The 18953-nt window shown below is 40.1% G+C and overlaps 2 protein-coding genes across 8 annotated transcripts in view; one reads left to right on the forward strand and one right to left on the reverse strand.

The window, feature by feature from the left end:
• The window catches only part of EIF5B (eukaryotic translation initiation factor 5B), a 32568-nt gene extending 21320 nt beyond the window's left edge, over nt 1–11248 (forward strand). Inside the window, exons 11-24 of the mRNA XM_085213878.1 lie at nt 92–199; nt 362–472; nt 1411–1478; nt 2564–2705; nt 3675–3806; nt 4408–4590; nt 4728–4889; nt 5551–5682; nt 6923–7054; nt 7181–7257; nt 7378–7542; nt 8437–8575; nt 9112–9273; nt 9694–11248. Of these exons, the coding sequence (XP_085070004.1) occupies nt 92–199; nt 362–472; nt 1411–1478; nt 2564–2705; nt 3675–3806; nt 4408–4590; nt 4728–4889; nt 5551–5682; nt 6923–7054; nt 7181–7257; nt 7378–7542; nt 8437–8575; nt 9112–9273; nt 9694–9801 (1821 nt within the window). The 3' untranslated portion in view covers nt 9802–11248. The remainder of the gene's footprint in view (nt 1–91; nt 200–361; nt 473–1410; nt 1479–2563; nt 2706–3674; nt 3807–4407; nt 4591–4727; nt 4890–5550; nt 5683–6922; nt 7055–7180; nt 7258–7377; nt 7543–8436; nt 8576–9111; nt 9274–9693) is intronic.
• Nucleotides 11249–13062: 1814 nt separating this feature from the next.
• REV1 (REV1 DNA directed polymerase) overlaps nt 13063–18953 on the reverse strand; it is a 52745-nt gene continuing 46854 nt past the window's right edge. For 4 of the 7 annotated variants that reach the window (XM_085213936.1, XM_085213908.1, XM_085213916.1 and 1 more), the window contains 5 exons: nt 16999–17107; nt 15781–15992; nt 15442–15601; nt 14465–14567; nt 13063–13480 (listed from right to left, as the gene is read on the reverse strand). In XM_085213936.1, the coding sequence (XP_085070062.1) occupies nt 13369–13480; nt 14465–14567; nt 15442–15601; nt 15781–15992; nt 16999–17107 (696 nt within the window). In that variant the 3' untranslated portion in view covers nt 13063–13368. Of the gene's footprint in view, nt 13481–14464; nt 14568–15441; nt 15602–15780; nt 15993–16718; nt 16856–16998; nt 17108–18953 lie in introns of those variants that run through there. The other 3 variants (XM_085213945.1, XM_085213927.1, XM_085213963.1) reach the window with 2 other exon arrangements.

Below are 18953 nucleotides of genomic sequence, written 5' to 3' on the forward strand. Positions count from 1 at the left end.
AGCTTTGTTTAGTGTAGATATGTGGTCAGTTCAAGGGGTGAGCTGTGTTTCTTGATTTATACGTAACAATTTTCCTGTATCTTCTATATAGAAGCGTCGAGCTGAAAACAGCAAGAATGCCAACACTGAAAAGCTGAGAGCTCCAGTTATTTGTGTCCTAGGGCATGTAGACACAGGCAAGACCAAAATTTTAGATAAGGTAAGATGTAGAATGTGAAGGTATCTCTCCTTGAGTGTTTTTTTGTTTTTTGGGGGGGAGGGGGTTAAAAATAGAAAAGATTAAGTTGTCCTCAAAGGGATTACTTTAAATGGGATCTTACGTGTGAATATTTCTGGTCTTTTTTCTTGTTCTTGCCTTCAGCTCCGCCATACTCATGTGCAGGACAGTGAAGCTGGTGGGATCACCCAGCAGATAGGTGCAACTAATGTGCCCCTTGAAGCTATTAATGAACAAACTAAGATGGTGAAAAATGTAAGTTATAGCACTTCAAAGACTTAAAAAAAAAAATAATATGTATATATATATGAACTGTAAACTAGTTACTACTTAGGCCTTGTGAGATATCTCTACAAAGTCAGATACCCTTTTCCTGCCAATATTGGTGTTGATTTAATTCCTATAGGCAATAACTTTGGAAGCTGTGACTTTTGAAACTTACTGAGTATTTTATTGTTAAAAAAGCTTCACTTCTTACTGCCTCTGCCAAAATTGGTCCAGTTCACAGGTGATGAATGTTATTGTTACAGAAATAGCAACTGTTGTGCATTGCTGGTTTTAGATGCTATATATTGCCTGTAGCAGCTGACTGAAAAACTTTGGCAGTGATGTCTTTTTCTAAGGGATGGAAATATTACTTGTAATTTAAGTTTAGTAATCCTAAAACTATTCAGCTAAGTGCTGAGGAAGCATTCTGGACAAACTTTCCTCACAAAACATTTGGCTGCTACTGAAAATAACGATGAGCTTGCATCATTAGCTCCTGTAAAATCCTAACAGTAAAGTCTCTCTTAATTATATATATATATATATATAAAATTAATTTTATATAATTTTATAGAAGTTTTATGTAGTCTTTTAAAAATGTGAAATCCCTGGGGACGAGAAATCATTCACAACGAGGGTGATAAATCTTGCTAGCTTGAATGTGTTTTCTGGGGTTTTTCTTTTTTCTTGTTCCCCTCTTATATGCTGCTTTGTCTTACAAATCTTACCTGAGCTAATGGCTATTTGGCATCTAGGAGATGTGCTGCATCGTATTTTTTGTATTGCAATTAGCTTTGATTTATTTTGTGGAGGTGCTGGCTTTAAAATGTCCGTGGATTTTCTGAAGCAAGTGCTATCTGTAAGCTGTCAGCTCAGGTTTTTTCTTGCATTACCGTGCCAAGGTGACTAATATTTTGCAATGTTAGTTTGACAGAGAGAACATAAAAATTCCAGGAATGCTGATAATTGACACTCCAGGACATGAGTCTTTCAGGTAATGTTCGTTCACACAGTATTTTATTTCCCAGAAGATGCCTGAAGCATCTGCATGGATTTTTAACAAAGTATTAAGTCTTTGTCTAGTATGTTGTATTTCTTCTTCCTTTATAAAAACTGAAGTAGAGGTTTGCTTACGTTGCAGCTACTTTTTATATCTGGTTAATATCCTGCCTTCGTGTCAGTTGAGACGAGAGTATCTGTAAAAGCACATAAATAATTTTTGTTAATATAATTATTGTAAGAGGGAAGATAGAGGCAGGAAGGAAGGTAGCTGAAGAAGAACGTGTGACCTAGGTATGCTGGCATGAAAAATTCAAGCTCCTCTCCTTGTCTCCAGTTCTGTGTCCTGCTGATATAACTGAGTTCAGGACACAGTGAGACAACAGTTGCACAAGTAAACTGATTCCTAGCAGAGTTCTTGTACAGTCCAGGGATACAGGTGGTATACAGACAAAAGATGTTAGATCAACTTTTAAGTTAAAAACACACTGTGCACAACTGTTCTCATTGAGGTGGTGTTCAGATGAAATCCCTGGACAGGATTAAGACTTTGTTGTGATGTTCTTAAGCGTTAGCCTCTAAAAGGATTGACGTGCCAGGCCTTAGGGCACTTAATGATATTCTGACCTGTTCCTTGGCATCCTGTCCCTTACAGCCCTTCTTCTAGCCAGGTTTTGTTCAACACTTCAGGTGCCTGATACTGGTGTTTGTCATAACATTGAGTCATCTGTCTCATTCAGATTTTCCTCCTCTACTTCACTGTAACCCTCTCAATTTCCACTCAGAGCAATTCAGTGAATCATAACTTGTAAGAAGTCTATAACAGCAGGAAAGCTATAGGCAGAATTGTAGTTTCTTCTTACTTTTGCTTATGTGTATTCAAATATATACTGTTAAAAGGACTTCTCAGTATTATTTCAGTGTTTCATGGATACTTAATAAAGGACAATTTCTGATGGGGGAATTTGAATATTTAATCAGCTTTAACTTCTTATTCATGAGTGTAAATTTGACACTGTATTTGGTGTTTTTCTTAAAGTTCTGTTGCAACATGATCTTTTTTCTCTTTTAATGCCACAGCAATTTAAGAAATAGAGGAAGCTCACTTTGTGACATTGCCATTCTCGTAGTTGACATTATGCATGGTTTGGAGCCACAGACAATTGAATCCATAAACCTGTTGAAATCTAAGAAATGCCCCTTTATTGTAGCTCTCAACAAGGTAAGAAAGCTGTTCACTATGATGGTATGTTTTTATATTGTAAGAAGGTATTTTGACTCTGGTTTTCTGTTGTCTTTCATGATCTTGAATTGCTTGTGCAAAGACTGAAGCAGTGGTTCTTAGCTCCTTTCTGCTGCATTTTTAAAATCCTTGATGGTCAAACTGCTTTACAGGAGTTTTCCAGAACAATGTGGCAGTTTGTCTCACAGTTCTTACTGATAAACTTACATAACTTCAATATACTTTTGAAAGTGAACTGAATGTTAGCATTAAAGGTTGCTGGAACCAAGGAGGCTTTATCTCATTACTGAAAATGGCTGTGATGTTTTTAAAATGCTTGGATGGAGGGGTGATAAGAGATTAAATAACAAAAAGTTCTCATGGTTTATGTTATAGTCCTGTCACTTAGGTCATAATCCATTTTCTAAGATCCAGTTCTGAGATGTAAAGCCAGTGTTAAAGTTCTTTGGACCTAAGATCAGTTTGCTTTCTGGAAGTCTTTCTGAAGCATGCAGGTTATATGTTTTGGACAACCCCAACCATCTCTGTAGCAGTGTGGGAAAGGGTTCAAATTCACCAGTAAGTTTAGAAAAATCTTTGTAAAATGAGTACAGTCACTTTTCAAAGGAAATAAAAAACAGCCTCAAGTTTTTGTGTATGTAAAGCTGTACAGGAGTCTCCTTCATCTGAGTGTTTTATGTTAAACCTGACGTAAGTGATGTATGTAAACTTCTTCCATATGAACACAGACTATTATGGTTTAAATGATTGAAATATGAAGTAGCGTTGCTTTACTGAAATTCGCTCTGACATCAGCTAGATACGTAGAGAAATAATGCCTTTGAAGCAAGTAGATTTGACTGCTACCATCCAGTATTGCTAGCTGATAAGTATTTATCTCAAATCGTGTGGAGTAAGCATAAAGTTGTCCTTCTGTTGCATAAGATGATGTATTACTGTGTTTTCAAGATTGATAGGTTATACGACTGGAAAAAAAGTCCTGATACAGATGTAGCTGTGACTTTAAAGAAGCAGAAAAAGAATACAAAAGATGAGTTTGAAGAACGTGCAAAAGCTATCATAGTGGAATTTGCAAAACAGGTAGGTTGGAATGTGCAAGTCTCTTCTGTTAATAGAAGTGGTAGTAAGGATGGTGTTGTGAGTGTGGTGGTTTTGATTTATTCTGACACATTGGTGTTTACTGTCCATAAGCCAAATTTTGAACTCTCTGGAGCAGCTCTTTGAACTGCTCCGTCTTTGGAGTGCTAGTCTGGAGAAAAGTAACAGCTAATTGCTGTGTGTGGTCAGTGAAGACATGAAGAGCAAATCAAGTTCTCTGTCCCTGTTCTTACCCTCTTTGGGAATCACACGAGAGAATCCCATCTTGTTCCCTTGGATACCAGTGGGGTGTGAGTCGTATCGACTCTGGGAACAGCTGTTGGTGGCATACAGTAGTATCTTGAAGCTTCATGTGGTAATAGGCTTTGTGGAGTTATCCCGTGCTGCATCCAAGTATAGGTTGAATCCACATATTCTATAGTGAGCTGCCAGTAACTGTGTTGGTTTTATTTTAAATTAAAGTAGAGAATCGCAGTAGTGGTTGGCTGGAATTGTGTTACTGTTAACTGTGTGTATATGGGGTGCGTGCGTGTGTGTGTGTACGTATCTGTTTTCCCCAAGTAACTATTAATCCTGATTGCAGGGTTTGAATGCTGCCTTGTTTTATGAGAATAAGGATCCCCGCACTTTTGTTTCTCTTGTACCTACCTCTGCTCACACAGGGGATGGCATGGGAAGTCTGATAGCTCTTCTCGTTGAGCTAACGCAAACTATGCTGACCAAGAGACTGGCTGAATGTCAAGAACTGAGAGCTCAAGTCATGGAGGTAATTCAGCAGCTATTCTTTGAAACTCACCCAGAAATTTCTGCCCTCACCCTCTTGCTCCCTTCTACTTGGCTTACAACTACCAAAAGAAACAGATGTTAAAGCAGAGAGTAACTTTCTTTCTCTCCTTCATTCAGGTTAAAGCACTGCCAGGCATGGGCACTACCATAGATGTTATTTTAATTAATGGACGCCTGAGGGAGGGAGACACCATTATTGTTCCTGGTGTAGAAGGTCCCATAGTGACTCAGATTAGAGGTCTTCTGCTACCTCCTCCTATGAAGGAGCTACGAGTTAAGGTATGGAAACTGGTTGGTGTACTGGCATTAAGAGAGCATTTAGAACCAAATAAAATCAAATTTTGATACAACAGAGAATGTAGTGGAATTCAGTAGCAGTATCTAAGGGCGACTTGAAAGGGAAGGCAGTACAATATGTAAAAAGCATTTCTGGCCATTGCTTCCCTTTATTCAAAGCAGAAGATAAACCGGTGTATGAAACTGTTATGAGACTTATGTCTTGTGTGGGCTTAAACAGCAGTGTTAACATTACAAGTTTCCCAGGTCAACAAGATTGTCAGATGGGTTTTGGTGATTTGATGGCAGATGTGTTTTTGGTGAGCAGCTTCCTATCACTGCTTGCAGTTTCCTAGTGTGTCCACGTTGGTGGCTGTCTTCTGTGCCTCGGACAGTTCCCCTGCTGCTGCATGCCTTGTCTCCCATTTCTGAATCCCAGCAATAATAACAAAAAAAATTTAATGGGAGAGGAGTATTCAGATAAACAGGATGTCAGGAGTGTGAAGTAGAGAAAGTAACTGATATATGGGAAGAGCTGGACTTCACTGTCATCTTGTCTGCTGCTCTTGCTGGTGATCAGCTCTTCAGCATCTTTTTACTACAACTTTGTATTGCTGTGTAGCATCTATGTGAACTCTTTCCTACTGTGTGTTCTCCTTTTCAGAACCAATATGAAAAGCACAAAGAGGTGGTTGCTGCTCAAGGTGTGAAGATTCTTGGGAAAGATTTGGAAAAAACATTGGCTGGTTTGCCGTTGCTTGTAGCTCATAAAGAGGATGAAGTCCCAGTCCTCAAGGTGAGATGGCTGATGTTGAAATGAGACACTTAATCCGGGAGTGATTGAGCTCTCTGGTGATGAAGCTCATTCAAAGATCGAGAGCCTAATGTGCAAGTAACTTGTTATGCTTATTTTTTTGGTTCTGTTTGAAAGACTGTTATAATCATATGGACACAAGGCTCTGCAGCATCTTGAGTGTTACTGCGTTGATGTTTTTGGTATCTTGATTCTTAGTTTTCCCTGGTATTTTGCTGGGTTGTCTCTGCTCATGGAATAAGGACTGAAAACACATCATAGCACAGTTTGACTGCATTACTACTGATTCAGCATCTGTAGTAATTCATACATGTATTTCAATGAAATCACACTGCTGGTGGAGTTTCTTAAACTATCGTCAGAATTGGAAAGACTTGTGTAATAAACTTTCTTTTGTAACCTTCAAAGAGGCCAAAGAAAGAACACATCTATCTCAAAAACTGAAATTCAGATGAGATGCTTCTGCCCTCCCAAAGTGAAGAAGCTAGTTTAAAAAGAAGACCCACTGTGCTGATAGTTTGTTTAATTGTAGTTTTCCTTCAGCCTACAGTTTACTTACCTTTGCCTCTTAAGGATGGTTAATCTTTCAGATTCTCCAATTACAGGCTTTTTATGGATAGATCAGAGTATGTATGTAAAATCTACTTGTAGTAGGTGTGTGAGAACTTCAAGTAAAATGTAACAACTATTAATTTGTTAGAGGAAAAGAATGTTCAGGCTTGAGAGACACAGGCTCTTGAAAACAGGATTGTAACATCCCAGAGCAACAAGGTGGCCCTTCTGCTCTAGTATCCTCTGTGGTGTACCTAGGCCTTGCTGCTCATGAGGCATTCAGAATCCTTTTCACCCAGAGGTTTTAGGGATCTCTGTCTTTGTTAATCTTCAGCTGAGCAACTGAAGACACTGGCACATGCTGTTCTGTGTGTTCTTTCATCTTGCTGGTAGAAGCCTGCTGTGCTTGGTGGAACAACATAGGTTGCAGAGAAGTGTTACTGGCTCTCAAGATGGGTATCTGCTTTGTGTTATGTGGTCACCTTCTTTCAAAGTCCTCAAATACAATTCGGTACAGGCTCTTCTCACTAAGACATGGTGTATCACAGGGCTGTGTATGACCTGTACTGTGGGGCTCCACGTTGGTACCTGTCGGTATGGCTGTCAGAAACAGGAGGACTGCATAAACCAAGAACAGCAATAGAACTAAACTTTGCTTTTCTTTCTAAAGGATGAGCTGATACATGAACTGAAGCAAACACTGAACGCAATCAAGTTAGAAGAGAAAGGTGTTTATGTCCAGGCTTCTACTTTAGGGTCTTTGGAAGCATTACTTGAATTTCTTAAAACGTCAGAAGTGCCAGTAAGTTCTCTCTGTGCTGCATCTGGTGTTGTTTTTATTGCTGTGTGGTGGTGTTTGAGTTGATAACTGTTTCCTTTCAACTCAGAAAGGTCAGTGACTGATTTGTGTGCCTTTTCTCTTCAACAGTATGCAGGAATTAACATAGGTCCTGTCCATAAAAAAGACGTTATGAAGGCATCCGTTATGTTGGAGCACGACCCACAGTAAGTGAGCTCTTTGCTTTACTGTGTCGGTAAATGCACAGTGGTGTTTTGGGAAGCCTCCCTTCTCAGCTGCAGTTCTGTGAGCTGCCTGGTGAACTGCTTGACTTCTTTCTGTTGCAGATATGCAGTCATCCTGGCATTTGATGTGAGGATCGAACGTGATGCGCAGGAAATGGCTGATAGTTTAGGAGTGCGAATTTTTAGTGCTGAAATAATTTATCACTTATTTGATGCCTTCACAAAATATAGACAAGACTACAAAAAACAGAAACAAGAAGAATTCAAGTAAGTAAAAGCAGTCCTATTCTGCATGCTTTGTAAGTAACACAGTCTCTTAATTCTTTTATTACTAAACGAAATCACATTTAGCTCGTTGATTGCAACTTATTGCTTAGAAGTAGTGAAGAAAGGAAAAGAGGAAAAAGATGGGACAATAAACTGGTAGTTTTCAGGAATACAGTCCAGTCTAAATATTTAAATCCAGGATTAGGTTTAGTAGGGTGGGAGTTGTGGAGTCATTGCAAGATGTAGCTCATACAATATGAAGTGTTCTTAATAAGGTTTCCCTCATGTACTTGACTGTTTTTCCTATTTTCTGACAGATGAGAGCTGCAGAGTTGAGAAAGCAAGCAGAATGATTTGGGTTCTATTGTTTCACATTTATGTAATTGCAGTGAACAGGGCTCAGTTCTGAATGCAATAGCATGAACTATCATTTATGGAGATCCAAAATTTAATTTTTGGAATCTGGTCCTCAGTAAAGACAGTAAACCAATTTATTTTTAATCCAAATTTGAGACTGTGTAGCTCAACATTTTAAAATACTTGTTCACAAACAAAAGTTTTGAATTTCTTCAGTCGCTGATGGATTGTGGCAGCACTTCTCATGCTCCTCTGAGGTTATCATTGTACTGCAGTTACTGTTCCTTTGGTCACGGTCTTAGCCAGTGCCTCAGCCAGTCACAACAAAATCCATGACATCCCTGCCTGGTCATTGTCACCTATAGTTCTTGAAGATGGAGTGTTGAGTAGAATCAGCAGAGACTTTTCCTGCCTGATTCTTTGTCAAGTGACACTGTTAGAATAAACGCCTAGGCTGTGTGATAGAGGGCAGAACTGTGTGCTCTGGTTGCTGTTGCAGCATCTATTTCAAAATGCCTTTTCTTTGTTGTCTTCCAGGCACATAGCAGTATTTCCTTGCAAGATGAAAATACTCCCTCAGTTTATTTTCAACTCCCGTGACCCAATAGTGATGGGTGTGGTTGTGGAGGCAGGCCAGGTGAAGCAGGGGACTCCCATGTGTGTACCCAGCAAAAACGTGAGTAAGAGCCTCTTCCCAAGGGTGCTCGATCTAGCTGGTAGATGCTGGGATGATGCAGCAGGAAATGTTTGCATGCACTTCCTTCATTGTGCAGAATTCTGGCAGAGGAGATGAGATGCAGAGTTCTAGATCAGTTATTGCAATGATCAGCCATCATGCTACTCTGTTGGAAGAGTCACATCCTGCAGCAAAGAGTGCCCTGCCAAGAAGCATAGCACGGCTGTGGCAGGCAGCCTCTCTCCTTCGTGCAGTTTTGATGTTGTGATGCAGAGTAACAAGCAAAACTTCCACTGCTGGTCACTAAAAAGGGGAGAACTCAAGTCTCGATGTTCTGAAGGATAACAAATAAATAAAGCAGATGAGCTACAGAGGGGTTGGCACCGCTGCCCTTTTCCATGTGTGCTCACAGTGCTCATTGCTTTGCAAGTTCTGAGGTAGTGGCTCTGATGGCTGATGAGAACTAGCAGGAATTGAGAGAGGTCCCGTGCACGGGTTCTGCTGCTCTATCTTACAGTTTCTTCCTTGTGTTACAGTTTGTTGACATTGGAATAGTTACAAGTATTGAAATAAACCACAAGCCAGTGGAGGTGGCAAAAAAAGGCCAAGAAGTGTGTGTTAAAATAGAACCTATTCCTGGTGAATCACCGAAAATGTATGGACGGCATTTTGAAGCAACAGACATCCTCGTCAGTAAGGTAAAAGCCAGCTGCATTTGTAGTGTATGACATAGGGGTAACAAAGTGAAACAGTCGTGTGAAGCCTGAAAAACTGATACTAGTGACCCTCATTGGAGACAGAGAGCCATTTGAAATTCCTCGTGTAGGGCTTTGTTCTGTTTTTCCGTAGCCTCATTATGACTTCTGTAGTAGTGCTGCTCAGGAGAGCCAAAGGAATGAGGTACTGTAGCTAAAAGCACTTGGAAGCTCAGTGCACCAGAGGGGGAAACTAGTAAGTGAGCTATTTGCATCCCGTTGTCTGTAGTTGGTGCTCACAGCTCACCCTTTCCTGTTCTGTAGATGGGTGCCTTTTCTCTAGGTTACTGTTCCCGGTGTGTGAAAAGCTACCTCTGTCAACATGCACATCTGTTTCTGATGGGTTTGTCTTGTGTGTTACAGATCAGCCGTCAGTCCATCGATGCTCTGAAGGACTGGTTCAGGGACGAAATGCAGAAGTCTGACTGGCAGCTCATAGTGGAGCTGAAGAAAGTGTTTGAAATCATCTAGATAACTTTTTACAGCGATGGGAGGCAGGAATAGACTTGCTATTCCTGTTTTAAAAGTTACCAACAAAGTCGTATACTGAAGACAGTGTTGGATATATGTTTGGGAGGAAAATATGTGGATAAAATGTTTTCCATGAGAAACCAAGAAATTTACACTGGTTTGACAGTGGTCAATTTACATGTTCCCACGGTTCCAATGTGCCTGTTCACCTGTTCCCACCGCCCTTCCCAATACTGGCTGCTGTTTTAAAGTTTGCCCTTTCTTCTCTTACACCTTCCTTCCACCCTTTTTCCCTCCTCTCTCCAAAATAAAGTAAAATAAATTGAATTTTTATTACAGAACTAAAGCTCTTTCACTTTTATACTGATGAGATCAGTACTGCAGTATTTGATTAACTAAGCTTCTGCAGACTTTGTGATTCTTGGGACATTTTTGATGTAAGAAGTACTTCTTTATTTATGCATACCTCTTTCCTTGACTCTCTTTTCCAACATTCTTCTGCTTTGTGCCTATAGACATTTTTTTAAATAGACAACTAGGCAATTGGATCTTTCTGTATTTGCTTTGTGTGAAATGATGTAAAGCATAGTTGGCCGCCTTCTACTGCTTGTACAGTTCATGACAGTCAACCTGTAATCATTATAACGCAGAGCTGCAATAAAGGAGATGGACAGACGGCTGCTTGTTTGACGGTGCTTCAATAAACAAAATGTCCCTCATGGGTTGCAGGTCAGAATGATGGGAGGGTCGTGGTGTGGTTGGATGTGTCATCTCTGCAGCTGCTGCAAAGTGATTGTGTGTAAGTGCTGACTTTGGGTGCTGACCTGTGGTCACGTACCATAGTAGGACTGGTCCGGTTCACAAGGTGTTTTCTTTCTGTGGTTTGTGATGACCAGGAATCAGTGCCATCCCACCATCTCCATCCCTTCACTCCCACCAGCTCCCCCAGTCTACCTTTCCTCAGGCACTCTGTTAATGTTGGGAACTAACTCTAACTCTGTTAGAGTTGGGAAACAAGCTGAAGTGAAATCCATAATGATCTGATTTAATTTAAAATATAAGAATTTAACTTGCAGTGAGCAGTTTGATCACGTTTCTTCTGTCACTTAGATCTCTCTCCTTTAGTTGGAAAAGAACCTGAATTTTATACAGGGGACTATATATGCTCCATTACAAAGGAACATTTAACAACTTGCCACCTGAACTTACCAGAAATTTTTTTGGTTTGTTAGACTTTATCTTGCCCTGGAAAAGGACATTTTCATCTTGTTAGAGTGAGGCTGGACTCGCATCACTGCATATGGCTGTGGCTTAGAGCAGAACGATTTCTAGTGTCTCAGAGAGGAGACTGAAATTAATTGATTGTTACAATTTTCTTTTGCAAACTATGCAATCAATCACAAAAGCTACACTAATAAAAGATGTTAAGATCATGGTTGTCAACTAATGCGGTCTTGATGTGTTCTTAATTTGTTTCTTCGCATCCAGAAGGGGAAGGGATGATGCTATTTTTGGAGGCTACTGTTGCAAAACTAGTAAAATACCTTCATTGAATGGTGTAAGGGGAGCAGAAAACTTGAATAAAATATTTAGGGGTTTGAAGCGGGGCTCAAATGGGAGAATGAAAATATCAGTTAAAAGTAATCCTCTTCTTGAAGATGCAAGCTTCAAGTATATCCTGATCCTGAGCAGCACTCAAAGGATCAGAGCTGTGTACCTGAAACACAGTGAGCTAAATACTAGCTTGAACTGCAGCACATACATTCTTCTCTGTAACAGCAGAATAGAGAAATGGAATAGAAGTGCCTGTGACTATGTACGATGAGGTGGGTTTTCAGTACTCCTCTACTGCTCAGGACTCCAGAAGGCTCTGAACAATCTTCTCCAGGCTTAAATACAGGGGTGGGTGGGGAGGTGTTAAAAGGAATTTTTTGTACTTTGTCGATTAAGAGTGGAGAAGGGACTGTTTTCCTTACTCTCTCTTGTGTCTGTATACATGGATGAGATTCCCCATCCTTATTGGAGCTGAACAGTCCCAGTGCTCTAAGCCTTCCCTTGTGTGAGATGCTCCATTCCCTTAATCACCTGGACTAGGTTCAGTCTGTCCATGCCTGTTTGCACTCCCTCAGCTTGCTGATGCTGACTTCCTCATGCAGCCCAGGAAGTTGTGGACCACCCCTACTGTGCTACCCCTGCTGGCTCGTGTCTAGCTTGAGCAATTGTATTCCATCTGTCAGTTCTACAGTCAAATTTACATATGTATCCACCCCCAGATTTTTTCATAAAAAGATTTTCTCACCATTTGTGTTTTCTTCAAGTGCATTCAGGTTTTCTTTTCAGGCAGCTGAACCACCTTCCTTCAAGATACTGAGCTAAATGTTACTATATGAGGCTGATATGCATCTAGAAAAGCAAACTTGTCCAAAACACCAACAACAGAGGTGTAAGCACATAAATCCCTTGTCTTGGACAAATTGTTGGGGTTATTTCATAGAATATCCCATGTTGGAAGGGACCCGTAAAGACCATCAAGTCCAACTCCTGGCTTCACACAGGACCACCCAAAAAAATCAGACCAAATGTCAGAAAGCAGTGTCCCAGCACTTCTTGAACTCTGGCAGCTGGGGGCAGTGACCACAGCCCTGGGGTGTCTGTTCCAGAGCCTGGCCACACTCCGGTCAGAACCTTTTCCTGATACTAAGTATAGACCCCTTCTTGACAGACTTCTGCTACTCACACCTCCCCTGTTGTTGCACAGAGGAAATGCACGTTACCTGGTGGGATGTGAAGAGTGGAACGTGGCTCTACTCCAAGTATGAGCAACTCAGAGGACTGATTTAGACTCATTGCTCCACTCTGGCTTACTCTCTGGCATACAGGGCTTATTTTGAGTAACTTTAAGGGTCTCCATTTATTCTCCTTCATAAGCACATAGCTTAAGGACAACTCTACACCTGAATACACAGGCCTCAGAGAGCACATGTACCTCAGCTACCAGCTGTGCTGGGAATGCCTGAGCAATGCTGGCTTCTTTTACTGAAGGATGAAGCAGAAATGAGATAATATTCTTTCTTCCCTTGGTCTGAAATCTGTGGAGTCAGAAATAAGAGTGCAGCAGATGGACATACAACAATCTCCTGTGAATGCTGAGACAGCATCAGTGCGTAGGGCTTCATGAAACGAATCAAAGCTGCAGCGTTAATAGAAGGGGTTAGTGATATTCAAACTGAAGCATGACAAAATAGAATCAGTACAAAAATATACATACAGTTCTTTATTAAACAACTGTAAACACTTCACTGTAAAAATCCATAAAACTTTATAAACAAACATTTTGTAAATAGATTCTATACTACAATAAAAGAATTTTAACACAATTATTTACATGCAATACTGACAAATTTGGCACTTTCTGAAAAGAAATGTACAAAACACTTTGTTGTTTAAAAAGAAATTTGAAATTATAAAAACTCAGGGCATTACTATCATGCACTTTGCAAATACCTCACAAGCACTTATGGCACAGCTAGCAGAGAGCTCCAGGCTCTCAAGTTCCTCACTACAAGTTCAGATAACTTTTAATGTGCTTCCGTAAGTTTGCTGTAAAACTACCTGAACATTGTCAAGAATGAAGTCAAATGCCATATTCCAAACTGATTCCACAGATGACTGCATTAACCTGAAAGGAAGACAGAAAAAGAAAAAAAGGGTGAAAATGACCATTACAGAACCAGCTTTTCTTACTTTTGTTCTTCAAACTGAAAAACAATTACCACAGAAATGATGAAAGGGACCTTTCAACGACTTTACACAAAAGAACCCAAAATGGCAAGTTTTACAGAATCACAGAAGTTTCTGCATCCCCATCTTTCCTGTCTCAAACTAAGGCACTACACCTCTCCCTCAGCAAATGCCAGTGAAAACTATGCCATTTTAATCATAAGTTTGGGATACTCTATACTGTATGTCCACCTACAAGTGGAACCAAATCACGAACACACTGATAAGTGTGTTAGCTCTATCATTCAGCTGCTACTCAAAGAAAAGCAAAGTTAAGTAAAAAATACCCAAGGAAGACAGAGCCACTGTGTTCTCTCACTCTCCCCTTATCAGTCACCTCCTGGATGACTGCTGTAGGAGAGCAGAGGGCTCCTACATGTACAGCTTTGGAGGATCTAATGTCAGTGCCACGTGGACAGCTGAGTATCTTTCACTTCCATGTCCCTTGTTCTTGCTGAGACACTGCCATCAGAGCACATCTCACATTTGGGGACCAGCAATGATATCTGATGCTTTCTGATAAGTTTTATAAACAATTTACAGTATTCAATAAAACAGTTCACTGCAGATTTCTTGTTTTCTGAGGCCTAAAGACATCCCATAATACAAAAGTTGTAGTCTTTTGGGCATGACTGGATCTGTGAAATAAATGTTTTCATAATCTAAGAAACAGAAAGCTGAGCTACATGGTTAAGTGTCAGCTGGTAAGCAGGCCACAAATGAAAACTGGGCATCCTGACTCATGGGAGGAGTAATAGCACAGCAACTAGGCTCAAAATATTTACACTCATCAATTAAATGTCTAATAGGCTTGTGGCCTCACAAATACCTAGTGCAAAAGTGCTAACAATTTAAATATCACAAATATTAGCAAGTAAGCTACCTTTTCATGTACTTAACAACCAGATCCAATTTTTCCAAATCTTTTTCTTCTATTAGATCAGTACAATACTTCACAACCTGCAGAATGTCTTCTTCCATAGGATCTGTAAAAAAACAACGAAAAGAATGGAGAGAACTTTTCTCAAGGTACACTCTCATATAACCAAAGAATTAGAATGCACTAGAAGAAAGCAAGGCAGTGTTAGCACTTCAGGTGCCAATCTGACAACTGCTGTATTCCCATATCTCCCCCCAGCATCAGAAGTTCTGTACATAAATGGATTGCCACACCCTGAAGCATCACACTCTTTTTTATCCTCTCCTCCTGTAAGGACGAACAGCAACCGAAGGGCATGGGAAAAGAAAAAGAGACTTAGATTGGAATGGTTCTTCCAGAACTCTTGAGGAAAATGGCACAGTCCAGGATATGAGAACTCCTGCAGGTCAGATTTCCCAAGATCTGAAGGCATTGCTAATTGTGTGACACGATGATGAAATTTAAATCACAATTTAACAGCAGCGTTATACTTTTCCATTTTATTCTAGAATTCATTCTGGCAGTTTATGTGAAAAAAATAGGCATTCCTTTTCCTCTAAAACAGCAACTTCATAAGTGGAATTCCCTTTTAAAAGCTTTAATCCATAAAGATTTACCATAGTGGACAAAGTAAGAAAAACCTTTCATACAAGTAACATCAAGGCACGACACAAGAACCTGACACATGGGCTGAAGAGAAGAGCAGGTAGATTGTCATGATGCTAAACACAGAACAGGAGCTGGCAAAAACAAAGAACAACTGAGTAGGAAGAATCAAGTTACTGCAGGACTGCAAAGCGTTAAGAAGTTAAGATCGCTGTGAAAACCATCAAAAGAAACACTGATGAAAGAAGGAAGAAAATACGAAGAGTCTGCTAAAAAAAACCAGAAAGTTTTCCCTGTGATGCAAGTAACATCATCACTAGCATGGAATCCATTACCTGAAATAGTTGTTATCCATTCTTTCAGCAGCGTTTTTACATCATTGAATTCAACAGCTCCAGCCAGGTTGGGTACCTGTGGCCTGAAGGAACCACACTGTTCAGTCTGCAGAGCTGATGGGTCTGAAGCATCTGAAGTTGATGGAACTGCTTCTAGCTGTTTGAAACACAAGTTGGTAATGCTCAGTCTGACAAGTATGGTAACACCAAAGACACACATGCATTGTAATGATCTAGTAAAGAATCCAGGAGAGAAAACAAGCTATATTTGTGAACACGGACCAAATCTAAAGCAATGGATGTGGCTTTACTGAAAGCTGCAGTTAGGGCTCCAATTACCTGAGCAGCTGCTCCTTCCTGTTTCAAGAAACCATCCATTAGCTTTTGTGGGCTTCCAGATGTAGCTGGCATGTTTTTCGCAGGGCTACCCAGGAGTTTGTTTTTCAGAGGACTCTGAATCTTTTTTACAGGACTGACTGGATTTTTTTTCCTGATTTTTTTCTTATTTTTTGTTGTCGCATGCTTCAGTTGTAGGCAAGGATTCTTTGATACTGAAAAACACAAGAATAGTCAATGACTGATGCATTTAAAGTCAAATGCTTTTCCACTGAAAAGGACACTATCTTCTGTAAAAACTATGAATCAATTAGGTAAATATAACCTAAATAAAGAGACTTAATGTGCACCTATCATTGCAGATATTGGCAATATTTTAGGTATCTGAAAAGCACTTGCCTAAACATTTGCATACTCAGGATATTCAACCATCCATAAGCCTTTCAATATCAAGCATTTCAGTGCTTGAATATGTGCAGCTATTGAAATCTGAAGCCTACTGGACAAGGTGGCTCACCCTAGAGCCCTCTCCAAACCAGATACCCACTAAGACTTCTCTCCTGTGGGTACCAGCAGAACCAGCAGCAAAGAGGACCCCAAAGTGCTCTTATGTGCAGTGGCCTGCTATCCATGAAATCAAGGGTAATTGTAATAATTGTAATAACGCAGCACTCAACTGACAATGAACTCGGTGGCATTTCCAACCCATTTCATAACAAGCAAATTCACAGGGAATTTATCTTCTATCTTTCTACTGACTACATAAAGGAGACCCAGGTGACTAGGGAGGAGTAAAATCATCTCTCAGACACGGTGACATGTATTAATTATTACCCTGAAGCACGTACTATTGCTATATAAACCAAGAGGATGTTAGTCCAAATGTACTTGTTCAGCTACCTAAGTACTGAAGATGCAGTGCTTTAAATCAAGAGACATACCAAGTTGACATTCCATTCTGCAAACATATGGACATGGGTGGGTTTAGTGCCACAGTCCCAATGAATTGAATTAATTACCCGTTTAAGTAAAGCCAGGCATCTGTTTGCAAAATGAGGCCACAGCTGGTTGTAACTCACTATCAAAAACAGAGAAATTTGATTTAACACAGTATCTTCCCAGAAGCTTTATTTACATTTACATAGCATTGAGGGTTGCATAAATCTTTTCAGGTATTAAACAACTCCTACACAAAAGCACTGTACAACTATATATACTTACCAAAAGCGTTAGCAGGTTGCTGCTCTGGTTGCTTTTGCCTTTGATCATATGCATCTTTCAACTCTGCTTGCAACTCAGCAGGCAGTGCAGCAAAAACCTCAGGGTCCACCTGAACAGTGACAGAAGGAAGATTCATTTGATTATTTTGCCAGTCATCAGCAATGTCTGCTTTCCTCTACACTACCCACATGAGAAAGGTATTTACATTTTATGCCAAGCAAAAACAGATGAGATACACTGTAAAACTGAAACACTGTAAAATACACTGCGTGTTTTCTTCTTTTGTACTTTAGCTCGTAAAATGACAATATTTTCCTTTTAACATTACATTTATTATTTTGTAAAGTTACTATTTATAGATGTGTAACACACTAACCATCAGAAATGATCAGAGGTGCTAATAACTCCTTTCCCCAACATGCTCCACCTTTATTCAGCCGCTATTAACAGCACAGCTAAGCCTAACTCAGAGAACAATGCCTTCAAACTGACAAACCTCTGCACAAGCAAACATTTGTTCCTCTCTTTGTTTTGATACTGCTACACAAACCTTAGGTAAAACATCCTTGGGAACAGTCTTGCTTCTTAAATGCAGCAAAAGTCCACTGCCTTATATCTTGAACTAACACAAAAGGTTTTCAGAAGTCCATCCCTTCATTTACTGATAAGAACACAACCTCTTGCCAATTAACTCCTAAGGCCTCAGTTCTTTTTTTAAATATAAATTTTATTCAATAAAACTATGTTAGAAAGGTTAATGTTCACTGGTTAAACATGCAAGAGTCAGGAAAATGGGAGGCCCAGTATCCAGTACTAACTTTTTTTTTGGTGCACGTACACTGCAACTGTTCCGTTCCAAGATTTAACAATAATACTACATATAGGGAGATGAACGGAGTTTTGTTCTTCCCCCCATCCCTGCCCTCTGAAAGTACAGCAGTCGCTGTACCGATGTTGCCCTAACACATCTTTTATGCAGCTGTATCACACTTGCACATTCTGGAACACATCACTTCTTAATCAGCAAAGAGATACCAGCACTTCTCATGTGCTGTACAAGTTCTAAACAGAACCTTCACCACATTAAGGCAATGTAAGGAGGAGGTGCAGAGCTGCCACCAGCAGTTCTCCCTGCTTCTACAAATGTCATTCACTTCTAAGTGTAGGTTTTGCTTTCTTGTTAGTGGCTGAACATCTGTCTGCCAATACGAAGTCGTGGATTAATTCCTTGTTCTCAAAGAATGGCCTGGGTTGCAAAGGACCACAATGATCATCCAGTTTCAACCCCCTGCTACGTGCAGGGTCGCCAACCACCAGACCAGGCTGCCCAGAGCCACATCCAGCCTGGTCTTGAATGCCTCCAGGGATGGGGCATCCACAGCCTTCTTGGGCAACCTTGTTTTGCTTTGCTTGTGGGCACAGCTTTTGTTTTACCTACTAAGCTGTTTTCACCTCAGCCTGCAAGTTTTCTCCTTTGAGCAGGCAGGCAGCTGTGTGGTGCTGACCTGCCCACACGATATATCCCACAAATTCATTTTACACAACACAGCATAATTCAACCCTCAAGTCCAAGATGTGTTCATTAACAGGTGAGAGTTTAACTACATAATTTAAGAAAGCTGAGGACGGAGAAATCACTTCTTATTCTCACAGTATCCCCATATAGAAGAGCCAAATTTGCCATTTAGGGATGAAAATTGATCCAGCTGTTTTTGAACCAATTAACTTGAATTAAGGTGAAGAAATTTCAGTAGCAGAATGGTCTGTACATTTAAAAAAATAAGTATTTTAGCTACCATTTACTGAAAGCAGGTCAGGAATTTCATCTAATTTTCTATACATTCTTTGACAGCATCAGTACGCTTCAGAAACAGCATCAAATATCCCTTTACAAATCTGATTCGTTGCCAGCACATTGAGAACAACAATGTAGAAATAGCAAATAGAAAAATAAA

This window comes from Meleagris gallopavo, chromosome 1 (assembly GCF_905368555.1).
Source record: "Meleagris gallopavo chromosome 1, MGAL_WU_HG_1.1, whole genome shotgun sequence".
Classification (NCBI taxonomy): Eukaryota; Metazoa; Chordata; class Aves; order Galliformes; family Phasianidae; genus Meleagris; species Meleagris gallopavo.